The 17,722-nt window shown below is 47.9% G+C and overlaps 6 protein-coding genes across 6 annotated transcripts; 2 read left to right on the top strand and 4 right to left on the bottom strand.

Annotated features, from left to right (window-relative positions):
* Positions 1–539: 539 nt before the first annotated feature.
* Positions 540–2,101, top strand: EYB26_009966 (uncharacterized protein; the record flags this gene model as incomplete). Its single annotated transcript, XM_054269211.1, has 2 exons — positions 540–735; positions 792–2,101. The coding sequence occupies 2 exons, from the start codon at positions 540–542 to the stop codon at positions 2,099–2,101; spliced, it is 1,506 nt and encodes a 501-aa protein (XP_054125186.1).
* A 423-nt stretch (positions 2,102–2,524) lies between these two features.
* Positions 2,525–4,142, bottom strand: EYB26_009965 (uncharacterized protein; the record flags this gene model as incomplete). The annotated part of the gene is made up of 4 exons (XM_054269210.1): positions 2,525–2,698; positions 2,759–2,855; positions 2,910–3,954; positions 4,019–4,142. 4 exons carry the CDS (start codon positions 4,140–4,142, stop codon positions 2,525–2,527), a joined length of 1,440 nt encoding a protein of 479 aa, XP_054125185.1.
* Positions 4,143–5,120: 978 nt separating this feature from the next.
* Positions 5,121–7,528, bottom strand: EYB26_009964 (uncharacterized protein; the record flags this gene model as incomplete). Its single annotated transcript, XM_054269209.1, has 5 exons — positions 5,121–6,197; positions 6,245–6,409; positions 6,458–6,873; positions 6,926–7,151; positions 7,208–7,528. 5 exons carry the CDS (start codon positions 7,526–7,528, stop codon positions 5,121–5,123), a joined length of 2,205 nt encoding a protein of 734 aa, XP_054125184.1.
* A 2,640-nt stretch (positions 7,529–10,168) lies between these two features.
* On the top strand, positions 10,169–10,732 carry EYB26_009963 (uncharacterized protein; the record flags this gene model as incomplete). The annotated part of the gene is made up of 1 exon (XM_054269208.1): positions 10,169–10,732. One exon carries the CDS (start codon positions 10,169–10,171, stop codon positions 10,730–10,732), a length of 564 nt encoding a protein of 187 aa, XP_054125183.1.
* Positions 10,733–11,185: 453 nt separating this feature from the next.
* EYB26_009962 (uncharacterized protein) lies at positions 11,186–13,769 on the bottom strand (the record flags this gene model as incomplete). Its single annotated transcript, XM_054269207.1, has 4 exons — positions 11,186–13,053; positions 13,108–13,238; positions 13,294–13,615; positions 13,679–13,769. The coding sequence occupies 4 exons, from the start codon at positions 13,767–13,769 to the stop codon at positions 11,186–11,188; spliced, it is 2,412 nt and encodes an 803-aa protein (XP_054125182.1).
* A 1,418-nt stretch (positions 13,770–15,187) lies between these two features.
* On the bottom strand, positions 15,188–16,678 carry EYB26_009961 (uncharacterized protein; the record flags this gene model as incomplete). Its single annotated transcript, XM_054269206.1, has 5 exons — positions 15,188–15,491; positions 15,566–15,661; positions 15,723–16,007; positions 16,058–16,125; positions 16,511–16,678. 5 exons carry the CDS (start codon positions 16,676–16,678, stop codon positions 15,188–15,190), a joined length of 921 nt encoding a protein of 306 aa, XP_054125181.1.
* Between the last annotated feature and the right edge of the window lie 1,044 nt (positions 16,679–17,722).

The raw sequence follows: 17,722 nt of genomic DNA, 5'->3' as shown, positions 1-17,722 counted from the left end.
CTCCAAAATTAAACGAATTGTTATCATTATCATTACTATCCTCCAAGTGACAAGCGAAGACAACTAGCACCCCAACGCACAGAATAAAATTCTACAAAATTTACTAATTTATCCGGCAGACTCCGTACCCAGAGGGTGCCGGTATCCACCCCCTCGAGCCGATTCTGGCCTTCCTCGTCATACCGAAACTCTCAAACTCTCAACTTCCTCTTCTCCGGACAAGAGCCGTCACTATACCCGAGTCTATCTGCTCCCCGAACTCCTCGCTGCTCCACCTCTCTCGTCTTCCCACTGGCTTCTTCCCACTCCCCTTCTCCGCTTCGCAGTTCGTATTATTCATGTGTACAGTAAACTTATGGCGGGGTGCGGTGCGGATTACGAGAAAGAAGCGAGGTTAGCCGGGGAAGGACTTGGTCAGCACGCCGACTCTGCTCGTTATATCTGGAGGCGAATCCCCCGTCTTTCTGTCCTGGCTCCCTGCTTTTCTCTCACGGTTTTCACTCGGAACACATATACTCGTCACGCGTGGAAGAGCAACAATGGCACGATTCATGGGCTTCAGAGGCCATCGGCTGAATATAGCCACCATCTTGTTGGTCGTGTTCCCAGCATACATGTGCTTTGGTTATAACCTGGCTGTTGCTGGAGGACTGCTTACGATGCCGTCGTTTATTGCACACTTTCCGAAGATGGACACTGTCCATAACTCGGACAAGTTTCACTCGAATATTCAAGGTACGCACAAGAATCAATCGCTGCAAGGCGCATACTGATCTGGGAACGTTTAACAGGCACCGTCGTCGCACTATATACCATCGGAGGCATGTTAGGAGCGTTGTCTACCATCTTCGTCGGAGACATCCTAGGTCGACGAAAAGTCATATTCATCGCTTCAGCATTGGTTATTATTGGATCTGTTCTTATGTCATCCTCATATTCGTTGGGTCAATTTATTGTGGCTAGGCTGGTCCAGGGACTCGGAACTGGGGCTACGACTGCGACTGTGCCTGTGTGGCAGTCGGAGATTTCAGGCTCAGCGCATCGTGGATCGCACGTCGTTACTGAGGGTCTGTTCGTGTGTGTGGGAATTGCTGCTTCTCTCTGGATTGATCTGGGATTTTCCTACATCAACACAAGCTCAGTAGCATGGCGCGTGCCATTGATCTTGCAGACCTCGCTTGTAATCTTTGTCATGATTTTCATCTTCCAGCTACCCGAGTCACCTCGCTGGCTGCTGGGTAAAGGCCGTGTGGAGGAAGCACGAGAAATTTTGACCATCCTTCGTGATGTTGAGCCAGGAGATGAAACGGTGTGTCGCGAAATTGCTGAGGTTCAAAAATCGCTCGAACTAGTGCAAAACGCCAGCCGACTAGACATTTTTAAAATGGGAGAGAAGCGCAATGCGCACCGACTGGCGCTTGGAATGGCCGGCCAGTCATTTGGACAGCTCTGCGGTATCAATTCTCTCACATTCTATGCTACCGTCATTTTCAACCAGCGCCTGCATATGGGAGCCATAAACTCCCGCATTCTGAGTGCTGGCATGGTTACCATCCAGGTTATTGGAGCTTTCTTCGCCATCTTCACTATTGACCGCTGGGGCCGTCGTCCTCTTATGTTTGCTAGTGCTACTGGTATGTGTATCACCATGGTTGTGCTTGCTGGCACAACCTCGGCAACCGGCAATCAAGCGGCTCTTATTGTTTCCGTTGTTGCTCTCTATGGCTTCAACCTGTTCTACCCCTTTGGCTTTCTCGGGGTGCCCTTCCTCTATTCGACAGAGGTAGCGCCTCCACATCTACGCGCGAAGATCAGTGGTATATCCAACTGCATGACCTGGTTGTTCAAATTTGTCGTTGTGGAGGTCACTCCTACTGGTTTCCAGACGATCGGATATAAATATTATATCATTTGGGCAGTTATCAACTTTGCTATCGTGGTGACAGTTTATTTCTTCTTCCCCGAGACTAATGCAAGGTCATTAGAGGAGATGGATGAGATATTTATGGAGTCGCGCAATATTTTCGATGCTCCGAGAATTGCGAAGCACTTGCCCAAGAAGATGCGTTCTCCAGATGACTCTGAAGACGATAAGCACTAGCGTGTGCTTCAAATGAAAGGCTATACGATTATTCAAACCCAAGGCTCTGTCAAGTATATTTATTCACGATAACTATGCATATATTACAGTTCATATTTAGATACCACATATTTAATGCTCTATGGCCAAGGATTTTATAAGTACATGAATGCATCCTGGTCTAAAATGATAAATGGTCTTTTGTTACTCCTACGATAGCAGAGAAGCTGCGGGAAACTCCTATATATCTATATTTTTGTTACCTAGGTAGGTTCGATATTCAAGGGCTCAACCATTTCAAGGCTAGGTAGTGAAGATCCATGCCTTAAAAATCATCTATAAGGTCCGCAATATCTCAACATCTAACATAGCCTTGCTATACGTCTACCATCACTCATCTGGATGCAACAAAACATGCCAACCAGGACGCTCTGGAAAGCTAGATCAGCTTGATTCAGCGTCCCTCAACGCTTCCTCACGCTCAACCTTCAAATCTCCCTTGGTCACGCCAATCTCCTTGACGACTAACCAAGCCGGGACAAGAGCAAGAGCCCAGAGGCCAAAGTTTAGGTAAACATCGCCGACGGCGCCCATGATGCTGACGCTGGACAGGCCATACTATTGTCTTCTGTCAGTATCTATCGTCTCTTTGCTGTATAGGGGGAGAGAGGCAATTACGCTAACAGCTTGGGCAGCAGACTCTGTCCCACGAAGTAGGCCTGCGATACGAATAACTTCCTGCTCGTTTTTGGCCAGGTTACCGACAACAAAGTATCTATTAGCTCACGTTAGCACTATCCTTCAAACACGACCAATAATGAAGACCTACAAGTAAAGATAGTTAACCTGAAACCCAATAACCCAGAACAAGAACAGAGCAAATCCCGACCCAAATCCAGGATCAGTCCAGTCATACACTGGATTCGTACGATTGTATCGCGTGACCAGGACAGTGCCCCATATCCACCATGCTCCTTGAAAGCCCAAGACGATGATAAACGAGGTTCTCGCTCGAGTCTTGAGCGAGACTTTCCTAGTGTCGAGATACGCACCGAGCAGGTTCCCGCCGATGAGGGCGACGATACCAGACAAGAACGAACCCAATGCGCGAGCTCTAACGGAGAACCACAGGCCCTGGTATGTGAACATGACGGCCTCGCTATACACCGCCTGACAGATCAGGGGGACAATAAGTAAGAAATCGCGACTGACGAATAGCTTGACGACTTCTTTCAGCTCCGCGGTCCAACTTTGGTCGAATATTCTCAGTCCAACGGGTAGGCCATCCGTTCTCTGCACCTTTTTCGGCGGGGAGAGTAATAATCCGACAAACGGCGCCAAAGCCTGCAGTGCAATGAACAATTCAAACACGGTATACGACACTTTCCCAGCCTGACTGTTCTTCGCATTGATACCCAGATTCACAGCTCCTCCAAGAATTTGCCCCGCCACCCTGAAACTGAGCCAGAACCCCAGAAAACGACCCTGGTTATATGGCTCAGGGTACGCAAGCGCAATAGCTGCCTCCGCCATCCAGAAAATGCCCGCGGACAAACCGCACAGCGCCGCACCAAGGAGAACAAGCCAATCCATCCCGTACCTGTTATGCGTATACAACCCCGCCGCAAAGGGTGCAAAGCCCACGGTCCCCAGGATGAAGGTCCATTTAATACCGATGTATTTCACAATTACTGTACCAAAGAAACAGGAAAGAACCATTAGACAGAAAGTTAGGGCATTGGCCGCGTTGACCAGGTAGGGTTTCTCGTCACCACCGCCGCCGAGGGAGTTCATGGCGCCCCATATCCCCGGAGCGAGGAAGTTGCAGATTCCGAGGATGAGGGCGTTGTAGAATGTTGAGTGGTGCCATTTTACTTTTCAATGTCTCTGTTAATGATTGTTTATCTTCGATGACTTGGGGGCCGGGGGTTAATTTACCTGGGTATTTCTGTGTCTGCTTGGAGCGGGCAGCGATTTCTTCATCGATGGGATGGGATGTTGTCACTAGGGTTGTCTCTTTATTGGTGGGCGCTGGCCTGGAGGGATCCTCTTTGTCTGTCATCGTACCGACGGTATTTGAAGATTTTCTATACAAGCTAACATTAAGCTAAGATGCTGGGATGTAAAACGAACTCTCGACGGTGCAGAGAGCGCCTACTTATATATGCATGATAAATTAATTCGATTAAACAAAGCGCAGTTGTACTCGGTATTTGAAAATCTGTGTGCAAAGATAGATTAGTGGACAACTAGTTGCGCATGGCGTGCTTGCTTCGTGGTACAAAGTAAGGGTTGATGTTAGTCGCGACAATTGTAGGGCTAGACACATGTCTCTTTCAGTGTTTTTAAGTCGACATGCCCAAGACCATCATGAATCTTAATCTATTCTTGCACAAAGATAAGATGATATTTCTCCTCTGTCTGGAACGTCTAAGAGGATGGCATTGGCGTCACACAAAGAGATAATAGCATCATCTATCGCACATCAGGTTGCCGATGGCGTGATACTGGCCAGCATCACCAACCTCTCCATCTCCCCTTTCTCTGCGAATTAGGAGAAACCCCCACACAGTTCCTCTTCGTAGATACCGTGCTTACAAGGTACGCTGTACAGATCAGCAAGTAATTCAAAATGTATCCTGATTTAGTCAAGTCGACGCACAAGGTCATATCTTTGATATAGTGATTTGGTCTATTCCAGGAGTGTAGAGAATATCAATTAGAGCAATCCGAGCTTGGGATCCTCTGATCATAGTGGCATATCTACACCCCACATACAGGTGACGACTGCATGTACCTTAACATAGGGCGTTAGCCCACGAGCATGGGGTTCATCAGCATCTATGGGAAGGCTACAAAGGAAGGTCTGATATGTTCAACTCGATTGTATTCCTGCTGGTGATAGTAGTCAACACAATCCGGTTGCGGATCTCAGTTTTGGAAAAATGAACGCAATACAAAATAATCGACTATTAGTCGTCAATATAAACATGCTGATTCTATCATGATTCTATGATTGTAATAGTCAGGGTTGGGGCTTCTATTTATCCACAGCAAAGCGATCCAGGAACTTGAATGTTGCTAGGTCCTTCGTTAGCTGGTTGACAAAGTCGTCATTGACGGAATCGCCAATAACCACACCAGTGCGATTAGTGCTGATATCCACCGCTGACAAGGCTGACCTGGCGCTGCCCACCGCTCCTACTGGCTTGCCGAATCGAAAAGCATCGACCATAATCTGAGTAGGACGGCCTGCGGGGTAAAGAGTTATGTTAGATGTGCTTGTGAAAGTCTGAAGTCCGAAGAGACCATCAGCTCCCGAAGTCACGATAACCGCGTCAAAGTTTGTTGCGTCTGACTCGGAGTAGGTAGCCGTCACATTTGACGCAAGTTTCTCGGCGACAATGACGACGTCCACGTTAGAATTTGCCAGACGTTTTGCTAATGCTTGTCCCTCGGCAATACTGCGTTCATCGTTCACTGAAGCAAGGACAGCGACTCTGAGACCGTCAAGCTTCTTCAATGGGGTACCAAATGTTCCAACATTAGACGTCTTGTTCTTGTGGTAGTATGTTGGCTCAGGTTTTGGAGCGGGGACTCCAATTGCTGTAGCCACAAGCGTCGCCAGCGTGTTGTTCACACGGTTGACCTGAGTAATGAAGTTTCTTTTAACGTCCTCACTTCCTACATTGGACAACTCGAACCGCAAACCATTGATCACGAACTGCTGCTCGGTGGCTGTCAATGAATTATAGAACAAACCAGGCTGAGACCACACGTCTGCAAATGTTGGGCTAGTGGCACGAACAAGGTGTCCATCTGCCGAACGCCCCGGGGTTGTGAAAAAGCCATTTCCGACAGTTTCGTTTGCCTGTTTTGGAGAGCCGCTGTTTAAGGTGTTGGGGGAGTATGCTGCTTGGTTTAGTGGGATAAACATTTGGCCAAATCCGTCGCGGTTATTATTGTGAATAGGAACACGGGGACGGTTGATCGGAATTTGTTCAAAGTTGGGACCACCATTGCGATTCAATTGAGTGTCGAGGTATGAAAATAGACGACCTTGGAGGAGAGGATCCTCAGTGAAATCGATACCACGAACAATGTGACCGGGTTGGAACTATTCCTGTTAGTAACAGATGACATGTACAACGAAGGGCAACTCACCATGACTTGCTCGGTCTCGGCAAAATAATTCAAAGGATTACGGTTGAGTTGCATTTTTCCCAGCGGAGTGATTGGAACTTCTTCGACTGGAAGAATCTTGGTTGGATCCAAGAGGTCGAATCCGTAGCTTAGAACATCCGACTCATTGATAATTTGCACACCGAGCTGTCCAGGTTAGTCAAGTGTTTCGAGGGATACTTAGCATCTACATACCTCCCACTCCGGATAACGGCCAGCTTTGATACTATCGTACAAATCCTGTCTCATATAGTCGGCATTCTTGCCGGCAGTAGCTTGAGCCTCCTCCCAGACAAGACTGGCTCGGCCCTGTAGAGATGTCCAGTGGAATTTGACCAGCTTGGAGGAACCATTGTCAGTCACAAACCGATAGGTGTGAACACCGAACCCATCAACGTGACGGAAAGACCGTGGGATACCGTGACCTGACATTGCCCAGAAAAGGGTATGCAAGGTGCTCGGCTGTTGGCCAAAGAAGTCATATGCAGTGTCGTGTGCAGTAGCAGCCTGTGGGATTTCATTGGCTGGCTGTGGCTTGACAGCATGGATGAGATCTGGGAATAAGATGGCATCTTGGATGAAGAAGACGGGGATGTTGTTTCCAACGATGTCTGTCCAAGGTCAGTGATACGTCAGCTACGGGCGGGGTAAAGAGAGTGTAACCGTAATTTCCTTCGTCAGTATAGAACCGAGTAGCGAAACCGTGAACGTCGCGAGCGGTATCAGCACTTCCGCGGCTGCCTGCAACAGTCGAGAAGCGAACAAAAGTGGGCGTTTCCTTTCCGGCAGCTCCTAAGAATGAGGCAGCAGTGATGTTGGACCAGTCGGCATATGAGGTGAATACACCATGAGCGCCTGCACCTCGAGCATGCACGGCGCGTTCCGGTATCTAGGCACCATATAAGAGACCATCCTCAAAATACACGGTAGAATGATAGGGCTTACACGCTCATGATCAAAATGCTGGATCTTCTGACGGAAGATGAAATCTTCCAAGAGTGTTGACCCACGGATGCCAGCCTTCAAGCTGTGTTGATCCTCAATTGGACCGCCTACATCGGAGGTAAGGAAGGAATCATTGTCGTTGAGGTAAAACTCGGATAGAAACGTTTCTGTTTCAGAGGAAGCCTTGGAGTCGTCACGCTTTCCGTGGTGATGAGGGTTCGCAACACTGCCCGCTGGGAGCTCGCCTGTCAGCATTGGGCAGGCAGCCGAAGCAGCTACAACGAGACCGGCCAAAGTTCCGAGGGAGTATAATCCTCGCATCTTGTATACACCTCAGGGGTCTGACAAGGAGCGGGGGAGAATCGAACGAAGAAAGAATGCACTATAGCAATGCGTGGTATGTACGATGCGGACGGGAGAAAGAAATATTTTGAGAAGATTCAGCAGGGAAGAGGAGAGGAAATACTTCTTCCTGTCGCTTCCCGTGATATGATCCGTCTGCAGGAAGGAGCACGCTCACCTGGCGATTGGCGACAAAACAGGAAAGTGCGTGCTTTCCTGGCTGCGCTGCATCGCTGGGAAGGAAAGAATGGGCGCCATGCCGAGAGACGCAATTGCCTCAACAGTCTTGGTTGATTCCTCTTCCTAAAATCTCACATTTCACGACGACCAGCAGGACTGACGGGCAATGAGCAGGGCTCACTTACATAAGGTCAGCGCTGTTTCCTTATTCGGCAACAATGTTTCCGTAAGCATCCCCTATTGAGTGATTGATCTGTCAGAAAGCCGCTCTGCGCGGTCTAGTACGTTTTCTTTGTTACACCGCTTGTTACTTTGCTCGTTACCATAGGCTGTGTGCTCGACTGGTAACACACGGAGAAATTGAGGAAGCAGGTACGTTCTTTCATAATTCTCGAGAGGCGTTGTTTATCCGTTCAAGTGAAGGCACAATTCTGCTCCATACGTGTGGCCACCTTTCAGCCGTTGACTAGCCATTGGTCCATTGCGCTCGATCATGATCAGTTGCTTATGTCCGGCGTACTCGGTGATATGTACGTACAGGATGGTCCACGGCATCCTTGTCCTTGCAGGAAGGCTACAACCCCGGAAACCGTGCTGCAACTCGGGTCCGTTTGCAAGATCAGCTGGCAGTCAATTGCAGTTAACTCATACGTGTGAATTGAAGTCTTCTTGAATAGCATGGTATCCATTGGTTGCTCAGGAACATGTTGCCTACAGTTAAACGAAGCCGAGTACGATGGCATGACAGAAACCACCATATCACACTGTATTGTGATGCATAATAAAAATCCTAGACCAGATGATCTGATCACCATGCAACAAAGCCTAGAACACTTGCTTGCCTGTACCCGGACTATTTATGCACGTCAGTTGTGAACTAGCACTAGTTCTTATGTAGTCCTTTGACTCCTTTGAGTCCTTTCTCCTTGGCCAATTCCTTAGGTACTACTAATATTAGGCATACCACGAGTAAGCTTAATCAATTCCTCATGTGTTTCGGTTTCTTGGCAGACTTGGCTTTTCCGGGCATTCGGTCGAACTTGGTACCAAGTCCATAATATCCACTGAGGTTGATAGCGTGCTACTACGTCCTAGTAATTCTTTGGACTACTACATGTACGTAGTATGGGCAGGGTTCTGATATTGACGCGGGCCTCGGAGATTCATTAAAAGCGTTGGTATGCCCGAGCTAAAAATATACACCCCGCTATTTGTTGAAACATATGCCATTCTTCGGAACGTTTCTTATTTCTCGGACAAAATTTAATCATTCGAGATTTGAGGATGGATCTACCTCGCCATTATTAACAACAAACATCTCTTTATTCTTTCCAAAACCCTTTGCGCAGTCGAGGACAACGATTGCGCCCGTCAACGATGCAGCTAGGTAGGAGGTTTCCGCTCTCAACCCATGCCGATATTCTCGAATAATACACGCTATGCTGGTACCTAGGTAGTCCCTTGCTTTCATCTTTTACTTTTATCCAGATGTCATCGCGACATTGCGGCAAAATTCAAAAGTTCGTCGACATCATTCGTAATTTAGGCTCAAATCACCTGGGAGTCTCAATGCCGAGTGACGCATTCGAGAATATTCCCCGCATATTAGTTAGTTTCTGTAGGTAGTAGGTACTTAGCATGACGGCCCTGGATGGACTACACACAAGTCGAGAGGTGCTTGTCTGCAGGGCGGCGCACAGGCAGGGCGCAAGGCGCGCTTAAGGGATTAAACCTGTTCGTGAGCACATGCAACAGAGTCTTTCAGCGCAATGGATACGGCTGACCACACTGATATTTCCTGGTTGCCTATGCTCAATCAGCTAGCCAACCATCTCCTCCTGTCTGCTCTGCTTTTGGTTTTTTGGGGGGAGGGGTTTAGACTGGCGGAGAATCTGGGGTACCTGACGAGGCACCCCCAGGCATCTCCAAGGCCCGAAAGGGTCAGGCCCTGGTGACGTCAGAGTCTTCCCGCCAACCAGAGCGCAGCATTCCCGGCACGAGGGGCGTTCCTCCACTTGCCTCTTTCGAATCGGTGAATGAAACCGTCCGCAAAAAGCAAAAGGCAAAAAAGCCTCACTCAACGTCCGTTCGTCACTTCCCCTCCTCCAATTCATGTGCCTTGTTTACCCTCATTGTTGTGCTGGAGGCCTTTCTGGAGTCTTTTCTTTTTGTGTCTCAAAGAATATGCCTATCTTATTTTGCTTATTCTAGGGGACTGAAAATTTTTGCACTCTAGTCAGGAATTCCCACCTTTTACCAGTGGTCAGCATGAGCGCGATTTTCCAGACGATGTGATTGTCAGTGCACAGCACACCTACGAGATTGGTTACATCTCTTCTTTGATAGTAGATCCAGCATTCTACTCGATAACTCATACCAAATCATACCAGCAATCAAAAATCCCACACTACTCTTGAATTCGGTCAACGCCCACCCAAAATGCCAGGTCTTTCTGACGCGTCGTCGGGTCTGACGAGACAATGCTCGCGCTCCAACGACAACTCCGCGCTGAGCCCTTCCTCGGCGCCCTCAACCCACAAACCCTTCTCCTTTATTCGCTCGTCGTCGTTCTCCTTCAGCAAGTCGCGCTTTGTTCTTGAATCGCCTCCCATCCCGGAAAGCGACAAAGAACCTATTTTCGACGAAATCCGCGACTGCGACGAGGCGCCTTATCCTCTTCCCCCGCAAACCAGAAAGATGTCGGCTCCTGGTCCGATCGATATTAAAAGACAAAAGGCGGAATACAAGAGTTTCAATGGCAACAATCATAACCGGTCAACCACGACGATTCTTTCGGCCTCTGTTCCAGCAGAATTGCCAAGTGCGACATATAACACAGTGTCACCACACAAGCACAAGTGGCTCAACAAACTGGATCCACGTTTCAATGCCAAGGTGATGGAAGAAAAGCAAAAGACCATCGAGCGACAGGAGCGAGAGCGCAGAAAGAAGAAAGAGGATGAGGAGATGATTGGGGAGTTGTTGCACGGTTGGGCCAAGTAGTCCTCCTATTTTCTTCTGAATATCCTTTCTTTACTCTCAACGGTGGCTTTTTCCTTCATGTTTGAGTGATTTTTCTGCACATATTCAATTCGACTATTTTGTTTCTCTTTTTTTTTTTTTTTTTGCCCCGCGCCTTTCGTCTCTTTGCTTTTTCTACTTAGTTTGAGTCTTATCGCGGTGATATCCCAGTCTCATGAGCATTTCAAGTTTCATCTGTTTTCTTGCGTTCATACAGTTAGTATGTACTATTTTCAAACCTGCCTGTGATACCTAGGAATCTCACCTAGCGATTCTTGACAGCAAGTAAATAGTGGTTTACAATCAATGAGTCACCAGTGATTTCAAGCTGTGCCTAGATCTCAGATTGCGTTTTGAGGGAATACTAATATACCAGATGTGGGAAATTGCTAACGTATTCGACATTCGCAATATACCCCCCAAGACGCTATGTGACTACAGCACCTTCAAACTCCCACTCAACGGCAAATGACGACTACTCCATCCAGCCAACACACCGAATGTCCCCGACGGAATAACCCATTCCTGCCTCACCACATCCCACGACGAAACATCCATACGTCTCAGATCAAAGCGCAGCTTAACTGAATGCCCTGGTTTGAGTATGTCGGTCCTATCGAACCCGCGAAGCACTTTTACCGGAGTCGGCAGCCCGTTATCAGATATATTCGTCTGAGCCGAAGGAAAGGAGAGATAGACCTGTGGCACGGCACGACCTGCGACTTTACCTGTATTCTGGATGGTGACTTGAACACTCGCAAGCACGGTGTAGAGATCCGAGTTCCCTCCCGGCGGCGCGATGGCCCCATCCAGAGGTCGCGGAGCCGCTGATACTTTCCCACTGCTGACCTTCGCCGAAACGAGCAGATTCGATATCGAGAAATTGGTATACGACAATCCATAGCCAAACTCATACTGCGGGGTGATGTTATTATAATCGAAATGGCGATAGTCGATCATCAAGCCTTCCGTGAAATTTGACTGCCAGATATTCGCGTCACTGTTGTCGACGTCCGTGAAATTGACAGTGGGCGCGTTGTAGTCACTCTCGTTGTAGGCGATTGTGTAGGGGAGTTTGCCGGATGGGTTTACATCCCCAAACAACACGTCCACGATGGAATTGCCGGCTTGTTCGCCGGGGAGATGAGCGGCGATGATACCGGTGATGTTGGCATTGTGTGCCCAAGGCAGAAGATTGGCGCCGACTGAGTGGAGGATGACGACGGTGCTGGGACAGCCGCCGTAGCTGGTGACAGCCTCGACGAGAGCGGTGGAGTTGCCATCTGCAATCAAGGTGGTGCGGTCATAGCCTTCGGTCGCATATGATTTGAGGAATACGAGACACACATCCGCGGGAGGGTAGAGGGTATCCAGTGTCCTGGAGGTATCTTGCGTGAGGAGTGTGTTATCTGTGACATATTGTACCAAGGCTTGAGGATTGCGATATTTGATAGCCTCTAGCGGTGAAACGAGGTTTGTGAATCGACCTGTCCCTGATCCACCACCGACCGCTAGCACACCGTTGGTGTTTGATGGATCGTACGGCCCACCGGATAGATCGGCTGCGTCGTTGCCAAAGACCGAGATGCGTTTTATGTTCTTTGATAATGGGAGGGTATTGTCGGTGTTTTTGAGAAGAACAGCACTCGCACCGCCAATCTCTCGAATCAGGTCACGGTGGTTTCCTCTCACATCCCGGTTGATATCCGTCAAATTTCCTAAATTAAAAGAATACGAGAAATTCGGCAAATCATCCCCAAACAATCCATACGACAATTGGGCAGCGTCAAGATCAATGGTTGGATAATCCTCCGAATCCTGATTGAGGTAGTAGTACGGCGTCAGAATGCGCTTAACCATATCATCAAGTCTCCACTCCGAAAGACTGCCATTGTTAATCATCGTGGTCAGATTGTTCCCAAAATACGAGTTCGTAGCACTATCAACCCAATCGATTGCACCAGGCATGTCCATATCCAACCCGGACAGCGCTGAGTCAAGTCCCGAGTGCGTACCGCCCCAGTCAGACATAACATAGCCCTGAAACCCGAGCTCTTCTTTGAGTATTCCGTTGAGAGTCTTGCTGTTCTGGCATGCATACGTCTCATTGATACGGTTGTAGCTGCACATAATCGATGCCATGCCGGCTTTTACGCCTTCGTAGAAGGGCCAGAGATATAATTCGTGAAGGGTGCGGTCATCGATGTTGGAGGATACGGCTTCTTGCTCCGTTGTACCATTGGGGTAAGTTGAAGGGTTGCGTTTGGTTTCTTGTTCGTTGCCGATGTAGTGTTTTCCACATGCTGCTCTTCTCATCAGTCTTGGGATGTGGGCCAGATGGTGATATGAGGGCTTACCCTGGACTTTCTGGGATTGCATCCCCTTGATCGTTTCGGCAAAGGAGATGCCTGTAAGATAGGGATCGGGCGAGAAGCCCTCCCAGTTTCTTCCGCCGAGGGCAGATCGTCCGAGAGGTCCAGCAACGGGCCTAATTCGATCACTATCAGCGTATGACTACCCCGATATTAGTTCCAGGAACATACCCAAGAGCAACATGCGCCCCCTTCCCCTTAAACTCAGCCGCCATCTCCACACCCCGTTGATAAAGCAAATCCCTATCCCAGGTCGCTGCAACTGACACTCCCGCAGGAAAGACACTCGCATAACTAGCTTGACGAATTGCGAGCGGTCCATCTTGGAGACAGAGGCCATTGAAGCCTATGCGCGGGATTGCGGCGATGTTTCCGACGCAAGGGCCCGTGACGCCCGTGACTAAGAAGGCCTTTTCGGTGATATTTAGTTCGGCGACTGCGGCGGTTGCACGGAGGAAGGCTGCGTGCCAGTCTCCGGCGCCGGTTGCGTTGGCTGGATCAAATTTGATGAGTCGGTGGACGATTATGGTTGTCTATTGTGTGAAGAGGTACTTACGAGATGGATAGACCTGGTCATCGATGTACTGGCCTTGAACCAACTGTGCCCCTAGGGCGACAGTAGTCGCGAGAATCGTGGACCGAACCATGATCACTCCTGATATTTACGATCTTCTTGATGTCGACAACTTCTCTACACAAGGAATTCTCCGACCTTATATATGATCTACATGGCTGCGTCTTGTGTCTTTCATATCGCAGACTTGACTAAGTACGTACCACATCCCTCCACATTTCCCCTCTTTCGTCAGAATTGCAATAATGTTGGGGGGAGAGAGAGAGAGAGAATACAGAAGAATAAGCATATGATCGACACGGAAACGCCGCCAAAGCCACTCAAAAGAAAAGCTTGAATGGGGTTAGCTGAACTTACACCGTCACATTTATTCGGAATAATTTCCACCGAATCGTAAATACCGGTATTAAAATTGGGGTTTTCCGAGTGATGGGGAAGATAGAGCATTGACGTGATTACGTCTCCCAGTACTCCGTACATTAGGAGTGAAATGTCCACGCGGTATAAATAAGATTATAAGATGGACACTATGCCGTGGATCGTTCCCGATATGCGGGGAGATTGTCAAGCCTTCGTCTGGGGATTCGTGGAGATTTCCTGTTTAGGGAAGCACATAAACAAGTTGGCGAGCCCCACGATGTGAGGATCAGGACGGGCTTTGTGGATGATGTAGCTGAGTAAAAGGCTTGCCTATAATATGAACACTTCTTTCCCCCCTTTTTTTCTGATACAGCACAGTGAAGTTGATTATGGTAGTTGGAGACATATCTGCGGTTAGGTTCGTATGGACATATCCATGGATCGCTCTATTATTTGTATGCTGTAATGATCATTCCAATGTATAACGAGACCTCGCAATACTTTCTAATCACAGAAGACATCCCTGGATTTGCGGAGAACCCTGCACAACTACGCTAGAACTGCGCCTGGCGCATCGATGTCAAGCGGGTGGTGAGAAATTTCTTGTGGGGCTTTGCGTAGAGTTGTATTCTCTATACCACAGCACTTGCTTGATCCTTTGTGAAAATCACAGCGATGTCAACGCGAGTGACACAAAAATAGTGGGAAGGAGGAAATAACCCAAATTGTAGATACCCCCGACTATTTTCCGTCGCCAACTTAGGGCTTCTTCGGCAAACATAACAGCCGAATTGGCATGCTCCGCTCCATAGGAAAAGAAACGAGAGAAGTAGATTTTGCAAATGGTCTCCTGGATTGATTTGGATTTGTTTTAATGCCATTGTATACCCTATTATTATCTTACATATAGGAATGAGCAATGTAGAAGGCGTGATAGTTCCAGACGAAATCCGCGTCCGTCGTGATCGGCGTGTGTTTTTCATTATAAGAATGATTTACCTGTACAAACCCTCCCCTGAATTATTCATGAGCATCCAAACGCCTGGCCTGATGGCATCAATTGGTCATCATCTCTGATGATACTCCCTTAACACCCCATCCGCCTCAATAAAGTTTTTCGTACTCTCCGAATCACTCCCATTCACATTCCTCGTATCTACCCGATAAAGTATTCGTAACAACAATTGCACCATCATCATTAGAATGTTTTGCTCTATGGCCGCCTTGACTTGGATGGCTGATATCATCCAAAGAGTCCAATGGATGAGATCCGCTGCGCTGTTTGCGGCGTGATCCAGATTTCAGGTTTACGCCGTCGGATTGTCCGCCGCTGTAGCCCTTGGATGACGGGATGAGGAGAGGGAAGAATGTGCGGGCGAAGGGTTTGAGGACGACAAGGCAGTTGCACATTATGCCGAAGTTGAGTTCGATTGCTCTGATAGAATTTCAGTCATGCTCACCCCTTTCTGTCGGAACACTCTTGAGTCGTTTTTGGGGGGCGGTACTTACGACCAGACACAGACCGTGGCTTCGGCCCAGGTGAAGTCGGCTTTGTGGAGAATTTCCATTATGAATGTAATCCGGATGATACTTGTAATCACAACCCTAAATCAAACTTGTCTCAGTACAGTTCTAATTGTGCAGTGTACGAATGGCGGAGATTCACGCAGATCCAATGGCGAAAATGAGAGTCAATCCAAGTTTCTGTGTTAAAGGTGCTTGAAGTCTCCACACCAACGGAACCGGAAGCAACAACATCAAGAAGTCCGTGACGATGTTCAAGATCGCCTGCCACATGGCTAGGTCGTTGATGCATGGTGTCTTATCTGTATTTGTGGGGTTGCATCCGCCGGCTGTTGCAAGTGTAGTCGCCAATGTGTAACCAGTGATGATAAACATAAGGACGTATATGGTGTATCTGAAGTATTGCGCTGGGTTGAGTCGGAGATACCTGTTGCAGTTCGTCAGCCCAAATCACCGTGTAGCGGGAGGGCTTCGTACATTAACAGGATGGAAAACTTTGTCATAAAAGGTGCCCAGCAGTATGTAATGACAATGGGTATCAACAACTGTAAGGTTTAAGGTTAGCCACTTACTACAAAAGGGGTATTATGATAATGACTTGCCTTCAGATAGGTAGCCATGGCGGTAGCAGGAACATTCCATAAATGTCTCCCGAATCCGTATTTCATGGCTGTCCAAACTGTTAGCTTTGTCCACTACATATCAACGTGACGAGAAACTTACACACGACACATAGTGCAAAGAAAGCCGCAGAAAACACCTATATTATTTAGTGACCTTCATACCGGGTAGGTGCTGGGACATGAAGTGTATTACCACAGAGCCAACGACAGCATCTGCAAATGGGGTTAATTCCATGTCAGCAAGCTTCACAGTAGGTAGAATAGTTATATGTCTCAACATACAGTCATCCAGCCCCAGAGAACGTACTATAAACGCCCGCGTATACAGCCGCAGAAGAAGGAGCAGCACCGCTATTCCAAATGTAATTGAATAAACGACTATAAACTTGTGTTGAACTGTTGTCATGGTCAGAGAAAAGTCCGGAGTGACTCCCTCTGGTGGCGGCATAGCGCCGACAATCTCTGTTGAACTCATGGTGGGCGAATATGGTTGGAAAACATTGACAAGTTCGAAATCAGTCAAGAAGAAAAGCTTTTCTTGATATTCATCTTGAGCATGAGACGTTTGACTTGATCCAGCTAGTTTGTGAGCAAATTTGCATGTATTCCTCCTCATTACAGACTCTTCCTTGGTACGCTCTTCTAGTTAACTGCCTTCTATCGGACTAACATTCTCACAAGCTGACTGTTTGATTTCGCATTTTCCAAAAACTGATTTAGTCTCCTCGTTCCGGCAATGAAACTGACAATCATACTGGTCAAGCACGGTTTTTCTCGTATTCGGAGGCGTATGAACGACTAGCCTTTCCCGTCTTTGATACTAAGCTCGAGTAGGTACGTAGTAAGTCAGAGTCTTGCTCCATATAAGGTTCGACTACGCTCAAAAGGATTGAATCCAATTGGTAAAGAAATCAGAGTTTACGGATGACAGGGAATGACAGATGGTGCTTAGACTTAAAGAGGTCTAGGTGACTAGTGATCCGGCCGAGGCACTGGGTCTAGACGGTAAGAAGACGTTTTCTTTAAGGGGTTTTAACCACTACGGCAGGCATCGATCAGCTTAACGCTCGATAATCAGAGTCAACCCGCAGAATAGTTAGTTATGCGTAGCTAGAGGGGTTGATCTTATGGTATCTTGACATTCATACTACGTAGAGCAACAAGTATATCAATATCGCTTTTGAAAACACAATGTCAATGTAAGGTTAGAATACACTACATGAAACGACGGCATTCCGCCAACCGTTGAAGCTTCTGCAAATGCGTATATTGCTGGCCAGTGCAACTAAAGCTCCATCCTGGTCTCAGCGGCGCTGAACTCCATAGAGGCCGGGTAGTGCACTATTTGGTTGGGTGTTGGGCCTGTTGGTGGCGCTGTTTTGCTTGTAAGAAGCAAGAACTAACTAACTAGTTACTCTGTAACTTAGTTATTTAAGGGTATTTCTGACACTTCCCTAGGGACTAACCCGGCCCAAAAGGCTAAAATCCACTTTTGGCTGTCCACTGGGATAGATCATAG

The sequence above is a fragment of the Talaromyces marneffei genome, chromosome 8, assembly GCF_009556855.1.
Source record: "Talaromyces marneffei chromosome 8, complete sequence".
NCBI lineage: Eukaryota > Fungi > Ascomycota > Eurotiomycetes > Eurotiales > Trichocomaceae > Talaromyces > Talaromyces marneffei.
Note: the sequence above shows the minus strand (reverse complement) of the source record. Positions and strands in the feature narration are given on the sequence as shown.